This window comes from Myotis yumanensis, unplaced genomic scaffold (assembly GCF_028538775.1).
Source record: "Myotis yumanensis isolate MYYU_CA2020_CCGP unplaced genomic scaffold, mMyoYum1.0.hap1 SCAF_5, whole genome shotgun sequence".
In the NCBI taxonomy this organism is placed as follows: domain Eukaryota; kingdom Metazoa; phylum Chordata; class Mammalia; order Chiroptera; family Vespertilionidae; genus Myotis; species Myotis yumanensis.
The window spans coordinates 86,765,480-86,783,970 of NW_027223756.1; the positions used below are offsets into that span (position 1 = coordinate 86,765,480).

At 53.3% G+C, this 18,491-nt stretch overlaps 1 protein-coding gene across 4 annotated transcripts; it reads right to left on the reverse strand.

Annotated features, from left to right (window-relative positions):
• Positions 1 to 1,587: 1,587 nt before the first annotated feature.
• Positions 1,588 to 18,429, reverse strand: CC2D1A (coiled-coil and C2 domain containing 1A). 4 transcript variants are annotated; one of them, XM_070416194.1, is made up of 29 exons: positions 18,136 to 18,429; positions 16,392 to 16,527; positions 14,855 to 14,970; positions 14,699 to 14,764; positions 14,289 to 14,423; positions 13,960 to 14,194; positions 9,975 to 10,099; positions 9,576 to 9,648; positions 9,336 to 9,407; positions 9,102 to 9,232; positions 8,946 to 9,018; positions 8,121 to 8,254; positions 7,322 to 7,433; positions 7,072 to 7,244; positions 6,249 to 6,371; positions 6,104 to 6,162; positions 5,897 to 6,013; positions 4,531 to 4,604; positions 4,398 to 4,456; positions 4,228 to 4,279; positions 4,044 to 4,143; positions 3,866 to 3,956; positions 3,427 to 3,564; positions 3,274 to 3,335; positions 2,633 to 2,696; positions 2,410 to 2,536; positions 2,259 to 2,335; positions 2,130 to 2,177; positions 1,588 to 2,054 (listed from the first exon to the last, which is right to left on the reverse strand). In XM_070416194.1, exons 1-29 carry the CDS (start codon positions 18,193 to 18,195, stop codon positions 2,034 to 2,036), a joined length of 2,853 nt encoding a protein of 950 aa, XP_070272295.1. In that variant the 5' UTR covers positions 18,196 to 18,429; the 3' UTR covers positions 1,588 to 2,033. The 4 variants fall into 4 exon arrangements, with proteins under 4 accessions (XP_070272295.1, XP_070272293.1, XP_070272296.1 ...); XM_070416192.1 differs by having other exon boundaries at positions 3,274 to 3,338; XM_070416195.1 differs by having other exon boundaries at positions 2,410 to 2,561; positions 3,274 to 3,338.
• Between the last annotated feature and the right edge of the window lie 62 nt (positions 18,430 to 18,491).

Consider the following 18,491-nt stretch of genomic DNA (forward strand, 5'->3'; position numbering starts at 1 on the left):
CACCTCAGTAAACACCGTGGCCTCTAGCTCCTCACCACTATTAATCCCAGAGTTTAAAGCATCTGTGAGTGTCAGGCACTGTTCTGGGGGGGCCACAGTGACAGCTCCTGGCTCTGGCATAAACGCCCTGCCTAGGGAGAAAGCAATCAATAACAAACATAAGTAAACGACAGTGTTAGAAGGGCATGAGAATGTGGATTAAGTGCCATCTCCATGAATGGCTAATTGAATCAGTCTCTCCCACAGTAGGTGGGAACTTGTCTGTGCCCCTAGCATCTATAACAGGGCCTGCCCCAGAAAGGACTCAGTTTACCTCTGCCAAGGGGAGGATTTCAGCAGCCTCGAAAAGGGCCAGGAGAAGGGGCAGGACTGGGCTGGGCATGCAGGGGAGGAGAGTGGTTTGGGGCTTAGCTGAGCAGATGACCCGGGGCCTAGAGCCATCATGGGGCGTCTCTGCCCACCTGCCCAGGTGCTGGACCTCAGCCACAACCAGCTGTCCTTCGTGCCTCCCGACCTGCCCGAGGCCCTTGAGGAGCTGCACCTGCAGAGCAACCGCATCAGCCACGTGGGCCCCGAAGCCTTCCTCAGCACACCCAGCCTGCGCGCCCTCTTCCTCAGGTGCCCTCAGGGCAGCCGGGCAGGTCCACATGGGCAGGGAGGGCCATGGTGGGCTGTGGGGACCTCAGTAGGCCCAGCGGGTCAGGGTGGTTATGGCCCCTTCCCTTGCACCTGCCCTCATGCTTGCCTCTTGGTTCAGGGCCAACAGGCTTCACATGACCAGCATTGCACCTGAGGCCTTTCTGGGCCTCCCACACCTGTGCATGGTGGACACGACGGGTAACCCTGAGCAGGTCCTGATCCAGCTGCCATCCACGGCATCACGGCAGCCACGGGCAGGGTGCCCCTGACCTAAGGGGTTCGGCCGGGCTGTGGACTAAGGAGACAGTACCCACCTGGGGCCTCAACCCATCTCTCCCAGGCCTCCGGGCTAAGCCCACCTGACCAGTGCTGGCTAAAAGGCTGGAGCACCTCACACGGAGGGAGGGACCGAGCCATGCAGCTCACACATCAGGTGACCCTGCTGGCCAGGTCCCGCACAGATGGAGACAGCAACAATAAAGCCTAATTCTTTCGAGCACTCACCACCAATCAGGTGCCCTTCACGTTGTGGGACAGGAAGGGCTCTCACCATCCCTATATCCAGTGGGGGAAACTCAGGCTGTAGGATGCTAAGTGGATCAGGCAATTTGGTCCAGGTCCCGTGGCTAATGAGTGGCAGGGCTGGATTCTGAGGCCCTGAGAACCCCATGGGTCACCAAGCACCACCACGTATGGCCTGACCACACCTCTAAACCCAGATATACCCAAGGCCACTGGGCATATCTGGGTTTATACGTGAAGAGTAAATGCATGGTAGGGCAGGCGCCCTCAGGCAGCCAGACCCCCAACAGATGCATGGGCTTTCACTTGCAAGAACACATCCTTTGCGGACACTCCTCCCGCCAGGCACCTTCCCTTCTACTACCCCTGGGGAAGGTATGTGGGGGGGAAGACCCAAAGCGGCCACTGAGGGCAAGAAACAAAGGCAAGATGGAGAGCCGGGAGTGGCCCTGGCTGTTTATTCTGTGTGTCAACCCTGGGGCCTAGCTGGGCCAGGGCACCCCTCTGGGGAGCCAGCCAGGTTCTGGCTGCTCTCAGAGGCTTCTTTGGGTGTGGGAGGGCTTAAGGATTAAGGCTGGGGAGGGACAGGGAGTAAAGTGCTTACAGGGGCTCTCAGGGCTTGGTCCTAGCCACTCTTCCACCTCCGGAACAGGCCAGGGGCACAGGCTGGCTGGTAGGCACCATCCCTGATGCCCCCTGCCAGGGAGGCTCTGGCCAGGCTGGGTGGGCCCAGCAGGGGACGAATCCATCCAGAACCGATTGTCCGCTGATTGTCTGCTTGTCTGGTCGGAAGCCGTGGCCATGTCAGCTCCTCCCGGCACCAGGGAGGAGCCTGCTCCCAGATCTCCAGGGCGGCCAGCCCCGTTGGCCCCTCACCTGCGGAGCCGCTGCAGCTGCAGAAGTCCACAGGGGTCAGGGGGGCCATGGCCACAGCTGCCCACCCCCACCCCAACACTTGAGCTGCTCACCTCATTCTCAACCAGGTTCCGCCTGTAGAGCGCCTCCTTTGCAGCTTCCTGGGGATCCAAAGGGTAGTCAGTGGGAAGCCCCTGGCAGCCCCAGTCCCCCAGTGACCACCCGAACTCCACCCGGCTCACCCTGCTGCCCTCGTTGCCTAGGCGCCGAGCAGCCTCTGTGTAGAACTGCAGCTGATGCTCCAGCTGGGCCATGTATTCTGAGGGTGGGAGGGGGTCAGAATGGGGCCACTGCCACTGCCCCTCCCCCCTGTGCCTGTCCCTGAGCCCCCACCTCGCCGGATGCCTGGGCCCCCCTGCTCCAGCTGTGCCCTCTGCCACTGGCTGCGATGCATGATGTCCTGGTACTGCTGGGCCACCTCCGGGGGCACTGGCCGCCGTGCCTGCCTGAGGGCCAGGATCTGAGGGAATGGGGTACAAAGGGGGCTGAGAGGGCCCTGCTTGAGCCTGCAGACCCCACAATCCTGCCCCACCAAGCCCAGTGGGTGGGCACTCACCTTCCGCTCCAGACGCTCTTGGTCGAAGGCCAGCACGCTAAGGCTATGCAGGGGCCGGGCAGATCTATGGGGTGGGGATAGGCATGAGGGTCTACAAGGACCCCTCATCCCTGACTCCATTAATTTGACACATTAGGTACTAGGAAACAAGTCAGGCCCACCACAATGTTGCTCAGCCTACACCCTAGTGGCAATGATGTTCACTCAGGCAACTGTATACACAGGCCACTGCAATGGCTGTGCCAGGCAGTCAGAGAGGGCTTCCTGGAGATGACAGCCGATTTGGGACCCATAGGAGTCAGAGTTGGGCAGAAGAATAGGGAACAAGTGTAGAGGTAGAGGTGCTCCGGGCATTGTAACATAGACGCCAAGAGGACAGTGAAAACTAGGCATAGCCATGAACCAACAGGAGGAAGTGGGGGAGAGAAGGCTGGATATACTAGTATTCACAATGGTCAGATCAAAAAGACCTTAACACTCAAGCTGAGGAGTTTAAACTGGATCCTCCAGAAAGGGAGCCAGGAAAGGTTTTAAAGGGGGGAAGGACATGCTCCAATTCGTGCCTGATGAGATATTGTCCAGGAAGGACTGAGATGGGAAGAGAGGGGCTCTTTCCAGCACGGCCTGGCTCAGCCACCTACCTGTTTCCTGGCTCCCTTGCAGGGGCAGGCATGAGAGGAGCCTTCCCTTTAGGCCCAGCAACCTGCTTCAGAGGACAAAACCAGTGTTGTGAGTCTTGGCTCCCCTTTTACCCAGCCTCCCGCCCTGGGGTTGCTGCTGGGCGGGGGTCTCACTGTGGGCACAGCTGCTGGCACGGGGTCAATGACCAGCCATCTCTCAGTCACTGTCTCCAACTGCTGGGCTGTCAGTGGCTCTCGAATCCGGACCATCACTTCTAGCCGTCCCCCTGTGGGCCGGCGACCATCCAGGACCTGGGTGGGCATAAGGGGAGGCTGCTGGGAAGCAGGCAGCGGCTGGAGTCCCAGGGCTGGGATCAGGGAGAACCAAGGTGATTTCCAAAATATGAGCCCATGGGTGAGACTGAGATACCAGCTGGTCATAATGGAACAGGTGCTGGAAGTATTAGGGGCTGGGAGTCAGGAGGTCTTCGACTCCCAGGGGAGGGGCTGGGTCAGCAGAGAGGACCCTTGGGAGGCTCAGGGCAGGGAGCATCTGAGTACTGTTAATGATGACGTGGCCATAATGGAACACTGCATTAATGTCACCTCTTACCTCAAGGATCTCCCGGACCTCACATGCTGTCTCCAAGGCATCCAGCTTCAGCTGGGCTGTGCCCAGGACCCGGTCGGTCTTGAACAGGCCCCTATGTATGTGAGGGGACACAGGACGGTTGGCCCAGGGTAGCTTCCCCTCCCTCAGAGCCCATGCAGTGCCTGACCCCCCAGCTCACCCCTTATGGACCACTTCGAACTTGATGCCTTTGGTCTGGATCGCCCTTCGGAAGCCTCGGTGGCTGCGGTTGATGCAGAGTTTGAACTGCTCCTTGAACTCTGCCCAGGGAAGGAGGGAGGGGTCAGCTATCGTCTCGTGTTATTTCTGCAGAGGGCAGGGGGTACCTGTTGTCCATGAATTACCAGGGGAGTCTGTATTCTTGATCACGCTGGTCTTGTCTTTCTGAGCTTCTTCCTGGGACCAGTCAAGGGGCAGGCAAGCTCAGGGCCTGGGGCCTGGCCTGGGACCCCTGCCCAACCCACTTCCCATCCTGATGGGGCTCGAGCCCATCTCTCTCTGGCTCTCCACATACCACATTGGGATAGGGGAAATCGAACCGAACGAAGACATCCAGATCACCAGGGGACAGCCCTGTGGACAAACAAAGGTCACAGCTGGGCAGAGGTGGTCCCCAGAGCCCTGACCCCTGCCTGGCGCCCCCTCACCTGGAGGTGTGGGCAAGTTGATGCACTTCACGATGAACAGGAGCATGTCATTGCTGCTGAGGTCTGGGAAGATCCTTCCAGGAGGGCAGGTGGGGAGACAGAGGAACCTCAACCTCACTGCCCCCCCACCTTTTCCTTCAGCACGGGTAGGGAACCCCGCACTGCCTTTGGGGGTGTCTCAGCTCCTGAGCTCCAGTTTTAGAATTAGACAAACTAGAGTTCTCTGTCCAATTCTGCCAACGACTAACTTTTGGGTATTTTCTTTAGTTTGCACACATTTATTTAGTACCTGCTTTGCATGTCAGTGGCCTCACTGCTGTGGCACCTTCTCTTCATTTAACAGTATTTCAGGAGGCTCCTACTATGTGCCAGCCAGTGCCCTAGCTGCTATAGGCCTTCTCTTCATTTGGCATCACTTGAGTACCTACTATGTGCCAGCCAGTGCCCTAGCTGCTATAGGCCTTCTCTTCATTTGGCATTACTTGAGTACCTACTAAGTGCCAGTCTGACCTCATGGCTTGGGGACCTTCCCTTCATTTAACAATATTTCTGGAGGCCCTACTATGTGCCAGCCTGTGTTCTTGATCACGCTGGTCTTGATGCTGGGGATACAGAAGTAAATGAGACCCATCTCTGTGCTCATGGAACCTGAGCTGACTGAGTGGAAAAATGCCCAATGAATAAAGAAATAAAGCAACTCTGCAAAGAATTAAAATAGGGGAAAGACTGAAATGTGCTCAGGAGGGCCCCTCAGGTGACATCATAGGTGATGCTGAATGTCAAGAAGCTGCTGCATAGAGCTGCTTCATGGAGATGCTAATGGGGAACACAGTCTGGGCAGGGCACACCGCTGGGGTGAAGGCCCTGGGTGGGAACATGGTTGGTGTGTCTGAGGGACCAAAAAGAGGTCTGTGTGGCAGGAGGTGAGCCAACTAGGGACAACAGACAGAAAGGAAATGACTAGGAGCCAGGCCATGCAGACGTGGGAAAGCCAGGGTAAACGGTGTGGATTTTCCTAGGTGGTTCTCCTAGGTTACCCCAGAGGTTGCACCTAACTTCTATAAGGGGAGCAATTACCGCAACTATCCAGGTGTGGGAACACTTAACTGAAGCAGGACCATCAACTGCCATCCCACGGGCCCCTGACAGGACACACCTCTGCACTGTTTCCACGGGGTGTCACTGTTAACACCCCCTCACTTGCCATCCTTCACTCACACCTCATGCCTGTCTCAGGACCCTTGAGTGTGCTATGCTCCCACCACCCACCCAAACTCTCCTCCAGAGGCAAGTCCTCCACCGGCTTCTGGGGAGGGCAAACCCATCCTCAAAGGGGCATCTGGGCCAGGGGCCATTGGGGCCTTACTTGATGACGCTGAAGGTTCTCTGCTCAAAGCGGGCAGAGGGCGTGGGGAGACCCCGGGCGAAGGCCTGCTTCAGAGTCTCCATGCTCCGCTTACAGTCCTCTGCTAGATTCTCAAATCTGCCATAAGAGGGCTCTGCTCAGATCCCTGGTCCCAGGGGCAGGCTGGGGGTGCACACATCAGGCAGAGGTGGGCATGGGGGCACTTACTTGCTGGTTTCGGCAATGTTGCCCAAGTGAGTGAACTGGTTAGAATGGTTCAGACACATCTGGTGAGGCAGAAGACAGTGAAGGGAAGGTTGAGGGGCCATGAGCCTGGGGGAGCCCTGCTGACCCAGTCCTGGGGCCCGCTCACCTCATGCTGCTGCCTTATGAGCTTGGTGAGTTCACCATAGCGCCGGATAGAATCCTGAGACAGACCAGGGCCAGGCCGCTGGACCAGGGTGAAGTCATCCTTGTTGACAGGGGCGGGTGGCACCTGGGAAAGACAAGGCTCATGGAGAGGGGCCTGCCCTAATCTCTTTTTGGAGAGGCCTTCCCTGACCACTGCTTTGGCCCCTGTCCCTGCTTCCTTCCCCAGAGAAAAAAGTGATGCTAGAGAGAGGTGTATGGTCCTGACCAAAGTGGCAAATATATTAACTACTTCCCCCAAATCTGATCCATACCCTCTTCCCTAATAATGGAGTTCTGACTGGGTACATGGCCGCCCCGCAAGAGACATGTCTCAGCTTCCCTTGCAGCTAGGTGCAGCCATGTGACTCAGTTCTGGGCAATGGGAGGTGAGCAGTAGTGATGACAATTCCATGCCACTTCCTTTAGAGGAAACTTCTTGGCCTGCAATTTTCCTCCCTCATGACTTCCCATGGACGGGATGCAGACAGATTAGTGGTCCACTTGGACCACATGCACAATGACAACCTCCTCAGATGCAGCAGAACAACAAAATGGAAAGAACCTGGGCTCTAAAGGGCTTTATCTTTCAGAGCCCAGAGCACCCTGAGTGTTACATACAAGAAACATAAGCATCTGTCTTGTTTAACCAGTCTCTTAGGAAGAGCCTGTTTGTTACAGCAGCTTAATCTGCATCCTGACTAATATATTCCAAGTCACATGGCTGCTTTTGGCCATAGCCCAACAGATGAGCACCTGGGAAGGTCTAGCCGGCCCAGAGGTTTCACCTTGGTGATATCCACAGGCAGCCCGTTGCGTGAGGCCTCCAGCATGGGCTCCAGCCCCTTGGCCTGGCGCAAGTGCATCTTGGCTCCCTCCACGTCGTTCTTCTGCTTGGCTCGCAATGCAGCCTGCAAAAGCTGCTTTTTTCGGCCCTCCAGAAAGGCCAACTGCTGCTGAGCTGTGGGCACAGGGGCATCTGTGGGTGCTGCCCAGCCTGTGGCCCGGTGACAGGCAGGGTGGGGAGGGGGCACCTACCTCTGTTGGATGTGCCTTTGGGGGCTGCTTTAGCTGCTGAGGTGGATCCTGGTTGGGGTGCCTTTGAGGGTGGGGCTTTGGGCTGGGCTGTGGGGGCCGCAGGGCTGTTGGGCTGCCGAGGACAGAGAGAAAGTCAGAGCTTTTCCAGCACCTATGATGAGGCCACTCCCCAAGTAGTCAGGGCCTGACACTGACAATAGTGACCAGCTTAATTTCTGTTTCCTCAGCACTAAATACAACATACAGTCCTGTTCTCCTTGAATCTTTGCAACAGCTTTGAAAGATAGGGACTAGGACTATGCCCACTTTATAGAAGAGGAGACTGAGGCCCAGAGAACAAAATGACTTGCCCATGGCCACATGATCAGGAAGTGGTGGGGCCAAGAAACGAGGCCAGTTTTTTCCAGCTCAGTGGTTCTCAACCTTCCTAATGCCACCACCCTTTAATACAGTTCCTCATGTTGTGGTGACCCCCAACCATAAAATTATTTTCGTTGCTACTTCATAACTGTAATTTTGCTACTGTTATGAATCGTAATTTAAATATCTGATATGCAGGATGTATTTTCATTGTTACAAATTGAACATAATTAAAGCATAGTGATTAATCACAAAAACAATATGTAATTATGTATGTGTTTTCCGATGGTCTTAGGCAACCCCTGTGAAAGGGTCGTTTGACCCCCAAAGGGGTCGCGACCCACAGGTTGAGAACTGCTGTTCTAGCTCAAGATTGGGATTGTCAGGATTTACTTTGCTATCACTCCCTGCCTCACCCCAAGAACCCAGCCCCTCATACCTTCTTAGGCTCCTCATCCTCTTCGTCTTCTGGGCCTTCGTCCTGGTTTGCCAGCTTCATAGCAGTCTCCAGGACCCCCACCAGGCTCGGCTGGGTGGACTCGGAGGCCTCTAGGCCCTGGATAGGGAGAAAGCCTGGGAGGCCAGTCAGAGCCCGGTCAGGAGAGAGAAACCTGTGCCATAATGGTGGAGAGGTGGGTTCCACCCGATCCAAAGGAGCCTTGGGTCTTTGAATCCACTTTAAATGCAGGAAGAAGATGCTAGTGGTTTGGTGTAGACACCAGACCATGTCAACCTCCCTCTTGTCTCTTGGCTCCTCTCGCCTGACCCTGGACCTGACTCCAACAAGCAACACTGTAAGGTGCTGTGTTGGGTGCAAGGGTTGGTCCTGGGCCTGGGGGGACTCCTGGGGGGCCAAAGTGCAGAGAGATCATTGCTCTCAGCAGAGATGCACAGGCAGCTCTGAGAACCCAAAGGAGGCCTCCAACTCACTGGGGGGAGGGGGGGGAGGGGTAATGGGAGGTTGAGTAGGTATCTATAAAGCTGAAGAGCTGATGACTAGGGAGGAGTGAGTCAAACAAAGAAGAAAAGGAAAGATCAGACAGCAGTGGGCTAGCCAACAGGCTCTTCAAATAAAACCCCCTGATTTTTAGTGTTGGCCAAGTTCCAAGGTGTAAACACGCCAACTATACTGATTTTAAGCTACCAATTGCCTAAGAAGCTTGCAGAATTCCTGAATGTGTCGCAATCAACTTCCTGAGCCTGTACAGTCAGAAGGAATAGCACCTGCAAAGGCTCAGAGGCTGGAGGGAGGGGCAGGGCCTACCTGGGGGCACTGGCAGTTCAGCAACATCCACAGCTCGGCCAGCCTTGTGGGCTCGAATGGCATCTTGGTATTGCTGTGGGGGACACAGGTATTAGGATTCCCTTGGCACGGTCTCCAGGTGCTGCCCACCCACCCACCCACTCAGCCCCCATCCACCTTGACAATGCGCTCATGCATGCGAGCCTTCCGCTGGTCCCCTTTGGTCTTAGCCTGGGCTGCGGCCACGTGGTATCGCTCCATCCGCTGTTCCAGTGCTTCCAGGAGAGTCCTTGGGGGTGGGGGAACCTCTGGGCCCAATGAGGGTGGGGGCAGGGTTAAGAGTCTTGGAAGGGGAGGAAGGGGAGTGTCTTGCCCTGGCCCGCCTGCCCGCCCAAAGTCCCAGGAGCCTACCTGGTGTGGACGGCACCGTGGTGGGAGCCGGAGGCTGCGGTGGCGGTGATGGTGGGTCTTGGGGCAGCTGGTCTGGGGGCAGAGAAGTCCAGTGCAATGAGGGGCTTGCTTGTGGCCGCCCCTACCCCCAGGCTGGTGTGGCCTGAGCGGGTCTCCGAGCCTGACCAAAAGGGGCGGCAATATCAGGAAGTCAGTGGAAGCCTCCAATAGTCCTGGAAGGTGGGCAGGTGGGGTCCTTACCAGGTGGAGGGGGCAAGCGGGACAAATCCACAGGCTCCCCGCGGCTCAGGGCCTCCAAGACAGCATCAAAGCTCTGTGAGAAGGAAGGGGGTCAGGAGCGGCTGGAGCTGGAGCCAGGTCCCTGTGGGGAGCCTCCATGCCCTGCCATGTGACAGAGGACTCCCAGTTCTGCCCCTTCCTTTGTCCCTCCTTTCTTAAGCCTCTTCTCACACTTAGGACCATTTCACAGGAAGGGTAAACCAAGGTTTTAAGCGGTGCCACAAATGACACCTAGGGACTGATCAAGCCAGAATTCGAATTTAGGTGAGTCTGACTCTAGAGCCCACGTTCTTTGCCACCATGTAATGTTGGAAGCATCCCGTCCTTTCCATACGACACTGTCGTTCAGTCTGGACACACCTTGGCCACACGGAAGTATCTGGTGGCAGCGGAGGTATCTCCCTGCTGCTTGGCATGAAGGGCGGCCAGCTTGTACTCACGTTGGCGGCTCTGCAACTGAGCCAAGGGGCCAGTGCTGCAGGGACCTGGCAGGGAGAAGAGCACACAGACCATTTCTATCCTCACAGCAAAAACTGTTCTTAGGCTCATTTTATAGATGTGAGAACTGAGGCTCAGAGAGGGGATGCTGTCTCCCCAAGGTCACACAGCATGGTGGGGACTCAGCTTAGGCCTAGCAGGCTCCAGAGCCATTGCTGTTTTGTGCCCCAAATTTTTTGGAAAATTTGATGTACCGTTAAGCATTTTTAAGCTGACATCTAAAATTTTTTCATCTTAGGTTTCAAAAGTGGCTAACGTTGTCATTCCCAGTATCTTGCAAATATTTACATTCGAAAAAGAAAAGCATTGCACCACTCTTTTAAGCCTAACATATTTTAACTACTATGGCAGCAATTCTCAACCTGTGGGTCATGACCCCTTTGGCGGTAGAACGACCCTTTCACAGGGGTCGCCTAAGACCACTCTGCATATCAGATATTTACATTACCTTTCATAACAGTAGCAACATTACAGTTATGAAGTAGCAATGAAAATAATTTTATGGTCGGGTCACAACATGAGGAACTGTATTTAAAGGGCCAGAGGTTGAGAACCACTGTACTATGGTGATTTGGAACTCATCAATATCCACTTTTTAATTTTTTAAAAATATGACAGAATACAAATAAGGCAAAATCCACCATCTTAACCATTTCCAAGTATACAGTTCAGTGGCATTAAGTGCATCCATTTGTCGTGCAGCCATCACCACCATCCATCCACAGAACAGAACATTTCCATCTTTCCAAAGTGAAATTCTGTCCCCATTAAACACTAACTCCCCATTCCTCCTCTCCCAAACCCTGGCACCCACCATTCTGTCTCTATGAATTTGATTCCTCACATAAGTAGAATCAGACAGTATTTATTCTTACATGACTGGCTTATTTCATCCAGCATAACATCCAAAAGGTTCATCCACATTGTAGCATGTGTTAGCATGTCCTTTTTTATTTATTTTACTTTACTTTTTAAATCCTCACCTGAGGGTATTTTTTTACTGATTTTTATAGAGAGAGGGAGAGGGAAGGGGGCGGGGGATGGAGGTGGGGAGAGGGAGAGAAGGAGAGAGAAACATCCATCAGTTGCCTCCCATATGTGGCCCAACCAGGGATCAAACTTGCAACCTAGGTATGGGCCCTGACCCCAGTCGAACCTGCCACCTTTTGGTGTATGATGTGACACTCCAACCAACAGAGCCACCTGGCCAGGGCAAGAATGTCCTTCCTTTTTAAGGCTGCATAATACTTCATTGTACAGATATAGTGTTTTGTTTATCCATCCATCTACCAATAGACACTTGGGTTGCTTCTACCTTTTAATCATGCTGCTATGAACATGGGTGTGCAAATATCTCTTCATGTCTCTGCTTTCAATTCTTTTGAGTATATACCAACATTTACTTATAAAACATTTACCAGGGTTCGCTTTTAGCAGTTGGAAATTTCATACTTCTTCTCTTCTTTCTATCCACGCCCCCCACAGAATTTAATCCTAACATTACCTATGTGGGGACTTGAGAGCCTTTTTTGACCACCCTATCTATCATACATTTGTAACCAAAACACACTTATGTGGTGAGTTGGTAAAGTTGGGAAACAGAGGATTAAACTGCTTTTATTTATTTTTTTAAAGATATTTTAATTGATTTCAGAGAGGACGGGAGAAGGAGAAATCAATTATGAGAGAGAATCATCGATGGGCCACCTCCTGCACGCCCCCCACTGGGGATCAAGCCAGCAACCCAGGCATGTGCCCTTTGACTGGAATCGAACCCGGGACCTTTCAGTCCACAGGCCAAGGCTCTATCCACTAAGCCAAACCAGCCAGGGCTAAACTGCTTTTTAAACAGCAATTTAGTTAGTTTCAAATAATAGGCTGAATATGTTTTCAGAGGAAGTATCTCTAGATTGAAAGTAATCGGTAAGTTGTTGGTATAAAAAACCAAAGCACAAACCCAGCTGGCGTGGCTCAGTGGTTGAGCGTCGACCTATGAAGCAGGAGGTCACCGTTCGATTCTGGTCAGGGCACATGCCCAGGTTGCAGGCTGGATCCCCTGTGGGGCATGCAGGAGGCAGCCGATCGATGATTATCTCTTATCATTGATGTTTCTATCTCTCTCTCTCTTTCCTCTCTGAAATAAATAAAAATATATTTACAAAACAAACAACAACAAAAAACAAAGCACAACAGATACACCACCCAGTGACCACAAATCCTAGAAACACCTGGGAAACAGCCTGGGTTGTGCTTTTCCATACTGACAACTGGACCCAGGGCTTTAAGATTGAGGGCACTCGCCTGAGAAGGTGTGTACAGGTTGAACCTAAACACCTTGATATTTGATTGATTTATTATCGCAAATCTCTCTCGGCATTAAAAAATTTTCTCCTGGGGTTGAATTACTGTTACAATTATATTTAGCACGTAATTGAGCGTAGTATAAATACCTCTAGCTTTCTGATAAATACCTTTACAAACCAAGGGTAAAATTTTATTGGCAAGGTACCTCTTGCTGACACAGTAAAGGCTGGATCCACCTCCTAACATTTAGCTCCTGATTCCCATTCATTCCTTTCCTACTTTATTTTTTCCTTTTTTAAAGTGTAGAGAAACCTGCTTCACACCAAAAAATAGATGGGAAGAGACAGAGTCTTGTTATTGCCACATCACACCCCAATTCTCCTAACCCCTGCCAACCTATATGCCAAAAACCCCATCGTGAAAAATTTGGGGTGCTTTCAACCAAGAATTCCAGGTGACAATTTCCAATAGTCCTTCACCAAAAACAATGTCTTAGAGACCAGCCTGGCCACTGAAGGAATTAAAGACCCCATGTTCACATTCTCAACCCCAGGCCATCCTTTTATACCATCTGATTGGTTCCTATCTGGGAGCGTTCGCCCCTGGAGCAGAGCCCAGAGTTCAGGTTCTAGAAGGGAGAGGTTGTGTACTCCTTTCCTATAGTGGAAGGAGGGCGACCCCAGACGGGGAGGTTGAGAAGAAAAACCTCCAGGTAGGTGGATCCTCCAGCCAGGTGAGTTTTAGTAGAAAAGACAGACAAGCTGAGTGCTTGAGAATTATCCACTTAAAACTCTGTATGTGGGAATGTTATTCAGCCCTAAAAAGGAATCAAGTTCTGATACAAACTGCAATGTTATCCGGAGTGAAAGAAACCAGACAGCAAAGGACAAATAGTGTATGGTTCTACTTATATGAAATATCTAGAAGAGCAAATTCATAGACAGAAAGCAGAATAGAGGTCACTAGGAGCTGGGGGAGGGAGATGGAGATGGGGAGTTAGTGTTTAATGGGGACAGAGTTTCGGTTTGGGGTGAAGTTTGGAAAATTGAGGTGATGGTTGCGTAACGCTACTTAATTACACTGAATTACGATTAAAATGGCACATGGTATGTGATATATATTTTACTACCACCACACACGAAAAAAAGGTATTCATGAACTGCAGAGGCATGCAGACCTCGGAAAGGAAGAAGTGTTTATAATATCGAGCAACCAGTACAGGGCCTAAACCAGTGACGGCAAACCTTTTGAGCTCGGCGTGTCAGCATTTTGAAAAACCCTAACTTAACTCTGGTGCCGTGTCACATATAGAAATTTTTTTATATTTGCAACCATAGTAAAACAAAGATTTATATTTTTGATATTTATTTTATATATTTAAATGCCATTTAACAAAGAAAAATCAACCAAAAAAATGAGTTCGCGTGTCACTTCTGACACGCGTATCATAGGTTCGCCATCACTGGCCTAAACCCTCATAGAGGGGCCAACCACTGAATATATCCTCCGACAGCCCATGTCAACATCCCTGCTCCCAGCCTACCTGGGGGCAGCTGGGGCTTAGCCAAGCCCAGTGACGAGGCTGGGGCAGTGGAAGGAGGGCCCTCCACTGGGACCCTGGGTTCTGGGGCCGGCAGGTTCATAGAGCCTGGCAGGGTGGGTGCAGGAGTGTGGCTCGAGGTGGCTGCTGGGCCCTTCCCCACAGCAACGGGTGGTGGGATGTCCTCTTCGTCAATGGCATTGCCCTTCCGGACGGAGGCCAGCAGGTTTTCCAGTGTCTGGAAGAAGGTGTAAATGTGGGTTTGGGAAGAGCACAGAGCTGAGTGCAGGGGCAGTGGTGGGGTCCCAGCACCCTCCTGTCTGCCCACTCACCTTAAGTCCCCGCTCATAGCGCCGCACCTTGGCACTGTCTCCGGCTTGCCTAGCACTTTCAATCGCTGTCTGGTAGAGGGCCAGCCTCTCCTGCAAGGTGGCCTCCAACCCTGGGCTGGGGGCTGTGGCTTTTGGCTGTGGGAGGGGCCAGGGGCATGGCGTGGGTGGGTGGTGACCCAACTCGGCCCACCCTGAAGGTGTCCTTGGTTGAGGGCCTACTGCACACCAGCCATGTCACCCCTGGGCCAGTTGCCCCCACCTGGGAGGGACAGAAATGATCATACCCTTTCCTAGTATAGAGAACTGGGGCTCAGAAGTGTCCCATCATCTGCCTGAGGTCACATGGCTAAGCGGTTCAAGGGAAAGCCTTGAACCCCGGGCTATAGGGAACAGAGTTGTCAGAGATATACCTGGGCCACAGGAGGGTGGGATTCCGAAGTCTTCTGCTCCTCCCCAAGGACCTCATTAAGTTCCGCCTGCAGGGACACAAGGCCAGAGGCTTGCATGGGGCCCAATGGATGGGGCAACACTGGGAGGAACCCTCCTACCCCACTCTGGACACTCACCAGCAGGTCATCATCAGCTTCCACATCCTCCTCGTCTGTCACCTCCTCCTCCTCCTCATCCGGGTCTCTCATGCACAAGCTGGCCATCTTCTCAATGGCCTCCATGGGCAAGGGACCTGGCAGCAGGGGGAGGCGCCAGGTGGACCGGGATCCTTCAAGAGTCCCCAGCCTCCCATCCCAGTCACCCACAGCCCCAGAGAATAGGGTAGCAGGCAATGGGGCAGCATGTCTCCCTCCTGGCACTTCCATGGCACCCACTGCTCTAGATCCAGCCGGCACAATCCCGCTCCCAAGACCTCACCAGCCTTATCCCTTCCTTATGAAGCCTGAGTTCAAACACTGGCTCTGGAACTTTCTCACTGTGCGACACTGGGCAAGTTGGGTGACTCAAACTTTTTGTGGCTCTGTGTATGTCCAAGAATTAGCCAGTAGATGAATTCACAATTACAGAATTTATGATAATGGCCGAAACCGGTTTGGCTCAGTGGATGGAGCATCGGCTTGCGGACTGAAGGGTCCCAGGTTCGATTCCGGTCAAGGGCATGTACCTGGGTTGCGGGCACATCCCCAGTGGGAGATGTGCAGGAGGCAGCTGATCGATGTTCCTCTCTCATCGATGTTTCTAACTCTCTCTCTCTCTCCCTTCCTCTCTGTAGAAAATCAATAAAATATATTAAAAAAAAAAAAAGAATTTATGATAATGAGGATCAATTGAATTAGCTAAAAAGTGTAAAGGGCCGAAACCGGTTTGGCTCAGTGGATAGAGCGTCGGCCTGCGGACTGAAAGGTCCCAGGTTCGATTCCGGTCGAGGGCATGTACCTGGGTTGCGGGCGCATCCCCAGTGGGGGATGTGCGGGAGGCGGCTGATCGATGTTTCTCTCTCATCGATGTTTCTAACTCTCTATCTCTCTCCCTTCCTCTCTATAAAAAATCAATAAAAAATATTTAAAAAAAAAAAAAAAAGTGTAAAGGCTATGTCTGCTGTCTGGGCTCCAGCCCCACTGGACCACTTTAGAATCCTCTGCCCAATACCATCTCCCCCAAGGCATTTGCATGTGCTGTGACTCCTCCCAGAAGTGCTCCCCACCTCTTCAGGTGGCCCTCCCCATTATGCGTGCCTCCTCCAAGAATCCCCTCCCAGTTCATAGGTGTCTTCCAATGCTCTGTGCTTCCCCCATAGCAGCCCCGACCATGGGACAGTGGGTTGGACGACTCACCAGGACCTGTGTTAAGTGCTTTAAGAACACTAGGCGATTAATTCCTGTAAGTGAGGTTTATTCCCATTTTATAAATGGGGAAACTGAGGCCCACACAGGTGCTGGGACTCATGAAGTCACAGCCAGTAAGTGGCTGAGCTGGGATTGAACCCTCACTCTGGGTACAGAGTTGGTAGCTTAACCTTTAACCCAGACCTGTGGGTTTCAGGAGGGCAGGGACTTTCTCTGTCTCCTTTCCCCCGTCTTCCCAGCACCCAGCTCTGAGCCTGGCCCACAGTGGAGCTCGGTAAATGTTCCAGGGATGGACTGAGAGCCTCACCTTTGCCTCGGAGCTTCTCCAGGGTTTGAGGCTGGCCCCCAACCAAAGCCAAGAACTCAGCCTCCAGTTCCTCATGGTTAACTCCATCCTCAGGGATCATCAGGCCATCCGGGGAGAGATCAACCAGCAGACCCAGCTGTGGGAACAGAAAAGAGTCCAGTCAGACCTTGGGATGCACCACGCCTAGCCATGATTGACCCAGGGTCCCCTTGGGAGGAAGGGAGCCCAGGCCTTGTGGCAAAAGCCATTTCCCTGGGGAGTGTCAGAAGTCTGGAACAGGCCCAGAATGCAACAGGTGTCTCAAGATGGCCAGGTCCCCTGGCATAGATCAACATGGGGCAAAGGGCACTCGGAGAGACCCAGTTCCCTGCTCCGAGTCCACACCCAAGATTTGCTGCTTGCAGAAATCAGTAGGGAAAACAGGCCTCACACCCTGCCCAAAGCACAGCCATTCTGCACACCTGGGCTTTTCCTTCCAGCATCCTCAGCAGAGGGGGTCATGCAGGAAGCCCTGCCCTAGCCGGTTTGGCTCAGTGGCTAGAGCATCGGCCTGTGGACCGAAAGGTCCCGGGTTCGATTTTGGTCAAGGGCACATACCTCGGTTGCAGGCTCCTCCCTACTCGGGCCCTGGTAGGGGCTCGTGCAGGAGGCAACCAATCGATGTGTTTCTCTCACATTGATATTTCTCTCTGTCTTTCCCTCTCTCTTCCACTCTCTCTAAAAATCAGTGGAAAAATACCCTCAGATGAGGATTAAAAAAAATAAAATAAAAAGTAAATAGAAGCCCTGACAGTAACACGACTTTGAAAGTGGGGTCTTTGCTATGTAACAGACCATTTTCCTATCCTTTCCTTTCCTTTCCTATCCTATCCTATCCTATCCTATCCTGGTTAATGACCCATCTTGACATGATAATATTAGAATGAACTATACAAAACTGCCCTTTCTGTGGATCAAAAATGACCCAATATTGGCAATTATGTATGGCTCCTTCTAATACTATGAACAATGACAATAATATTTACTGAGTGCTATGTTCTAGCACTTACCATAAACTATTCCAATGAATTTTCACACCTGTCCTATGACACAGGGACTCTTAGGGCCTCCGTTTTACAGACAAGGAAACTGAGGCTGAGAGCTGTGAGGCCAAGTATCCAATGTGCAGGGGTTAGGAGGGAACTTCAGGTTGGCCAGACTCTAACACCTGGGTACTAAGCAATGTCCTGGGTTCCTTCCAACAAAGCTGAGAAAAATCAAACTCTCGGGTGCCTGGGACAGAGGAGATGGGAGAGCAGGAGAAGGGACCCAGCCACAGTCCTGTGGGCTCACGGCAGCAGCTCTGGATTTGCACTTAGCTCTGGCCAACCTGTTAATCCCCATGACCTTGGCCAGGTGTCTTTACCTTTCTGGGCCTCGGTGTCCTCATCCTTATAATGGGGATAAAAAGAGTCTGACCTGGCCTGGCTGATGGGAGGGTTCAAAGCTGCTCCGGTCAGGGGAGCAGTACCTGTCCGTATCCCAAGTCGAGGCCTTCCCCTCCCCTACTGGGGCTGTGTGGCAACAGGTGGCCCTGAGCTAGGGCGGGGCGCCAGGAGCTGGGGAGCCAGGTCCAGTAGGCCGCACTTTGGGGGGTCGAACCGCACTTGGGGGGCGGGGACCGTAGCTCACCTGGGGGGTGGAGATCAGGTTCCCTGAGGGGTGGGGACGGTTCCTTCGGCGGGGCCGCGGGGTACAGACTCACCTGGCGGGCGGCGGCGGCGCCTCGGCCCGGGGGTCCCGGGGTTCCCTTCCTCTTGTGCATCTTCCAAGCTAGATGCCCAGACCACGGCCCCCTCGCCTGGCCTTGCCCTGCCTCCTCCCCCGGGGCCTATGGCCGCGCACGCGCCCTTCCAGAGCCCTGCGCCCCTCGCCGGCGCCCCGCGACCGCCGACCCAGCGTCCGCGGTCCCTGGGGTGGTCACCCTACTTCCGCCTCGTCCCTTGGGCACCGCGGCACCGGAGCGCGGCCACTGGACTTGCGGGGCCCGCCGCATTGAAACTACAACTCCCGAAAGTCAGTGCGTAAGCGCGCGTGCGCGTTGCGGGGCGGTGGGTGGTG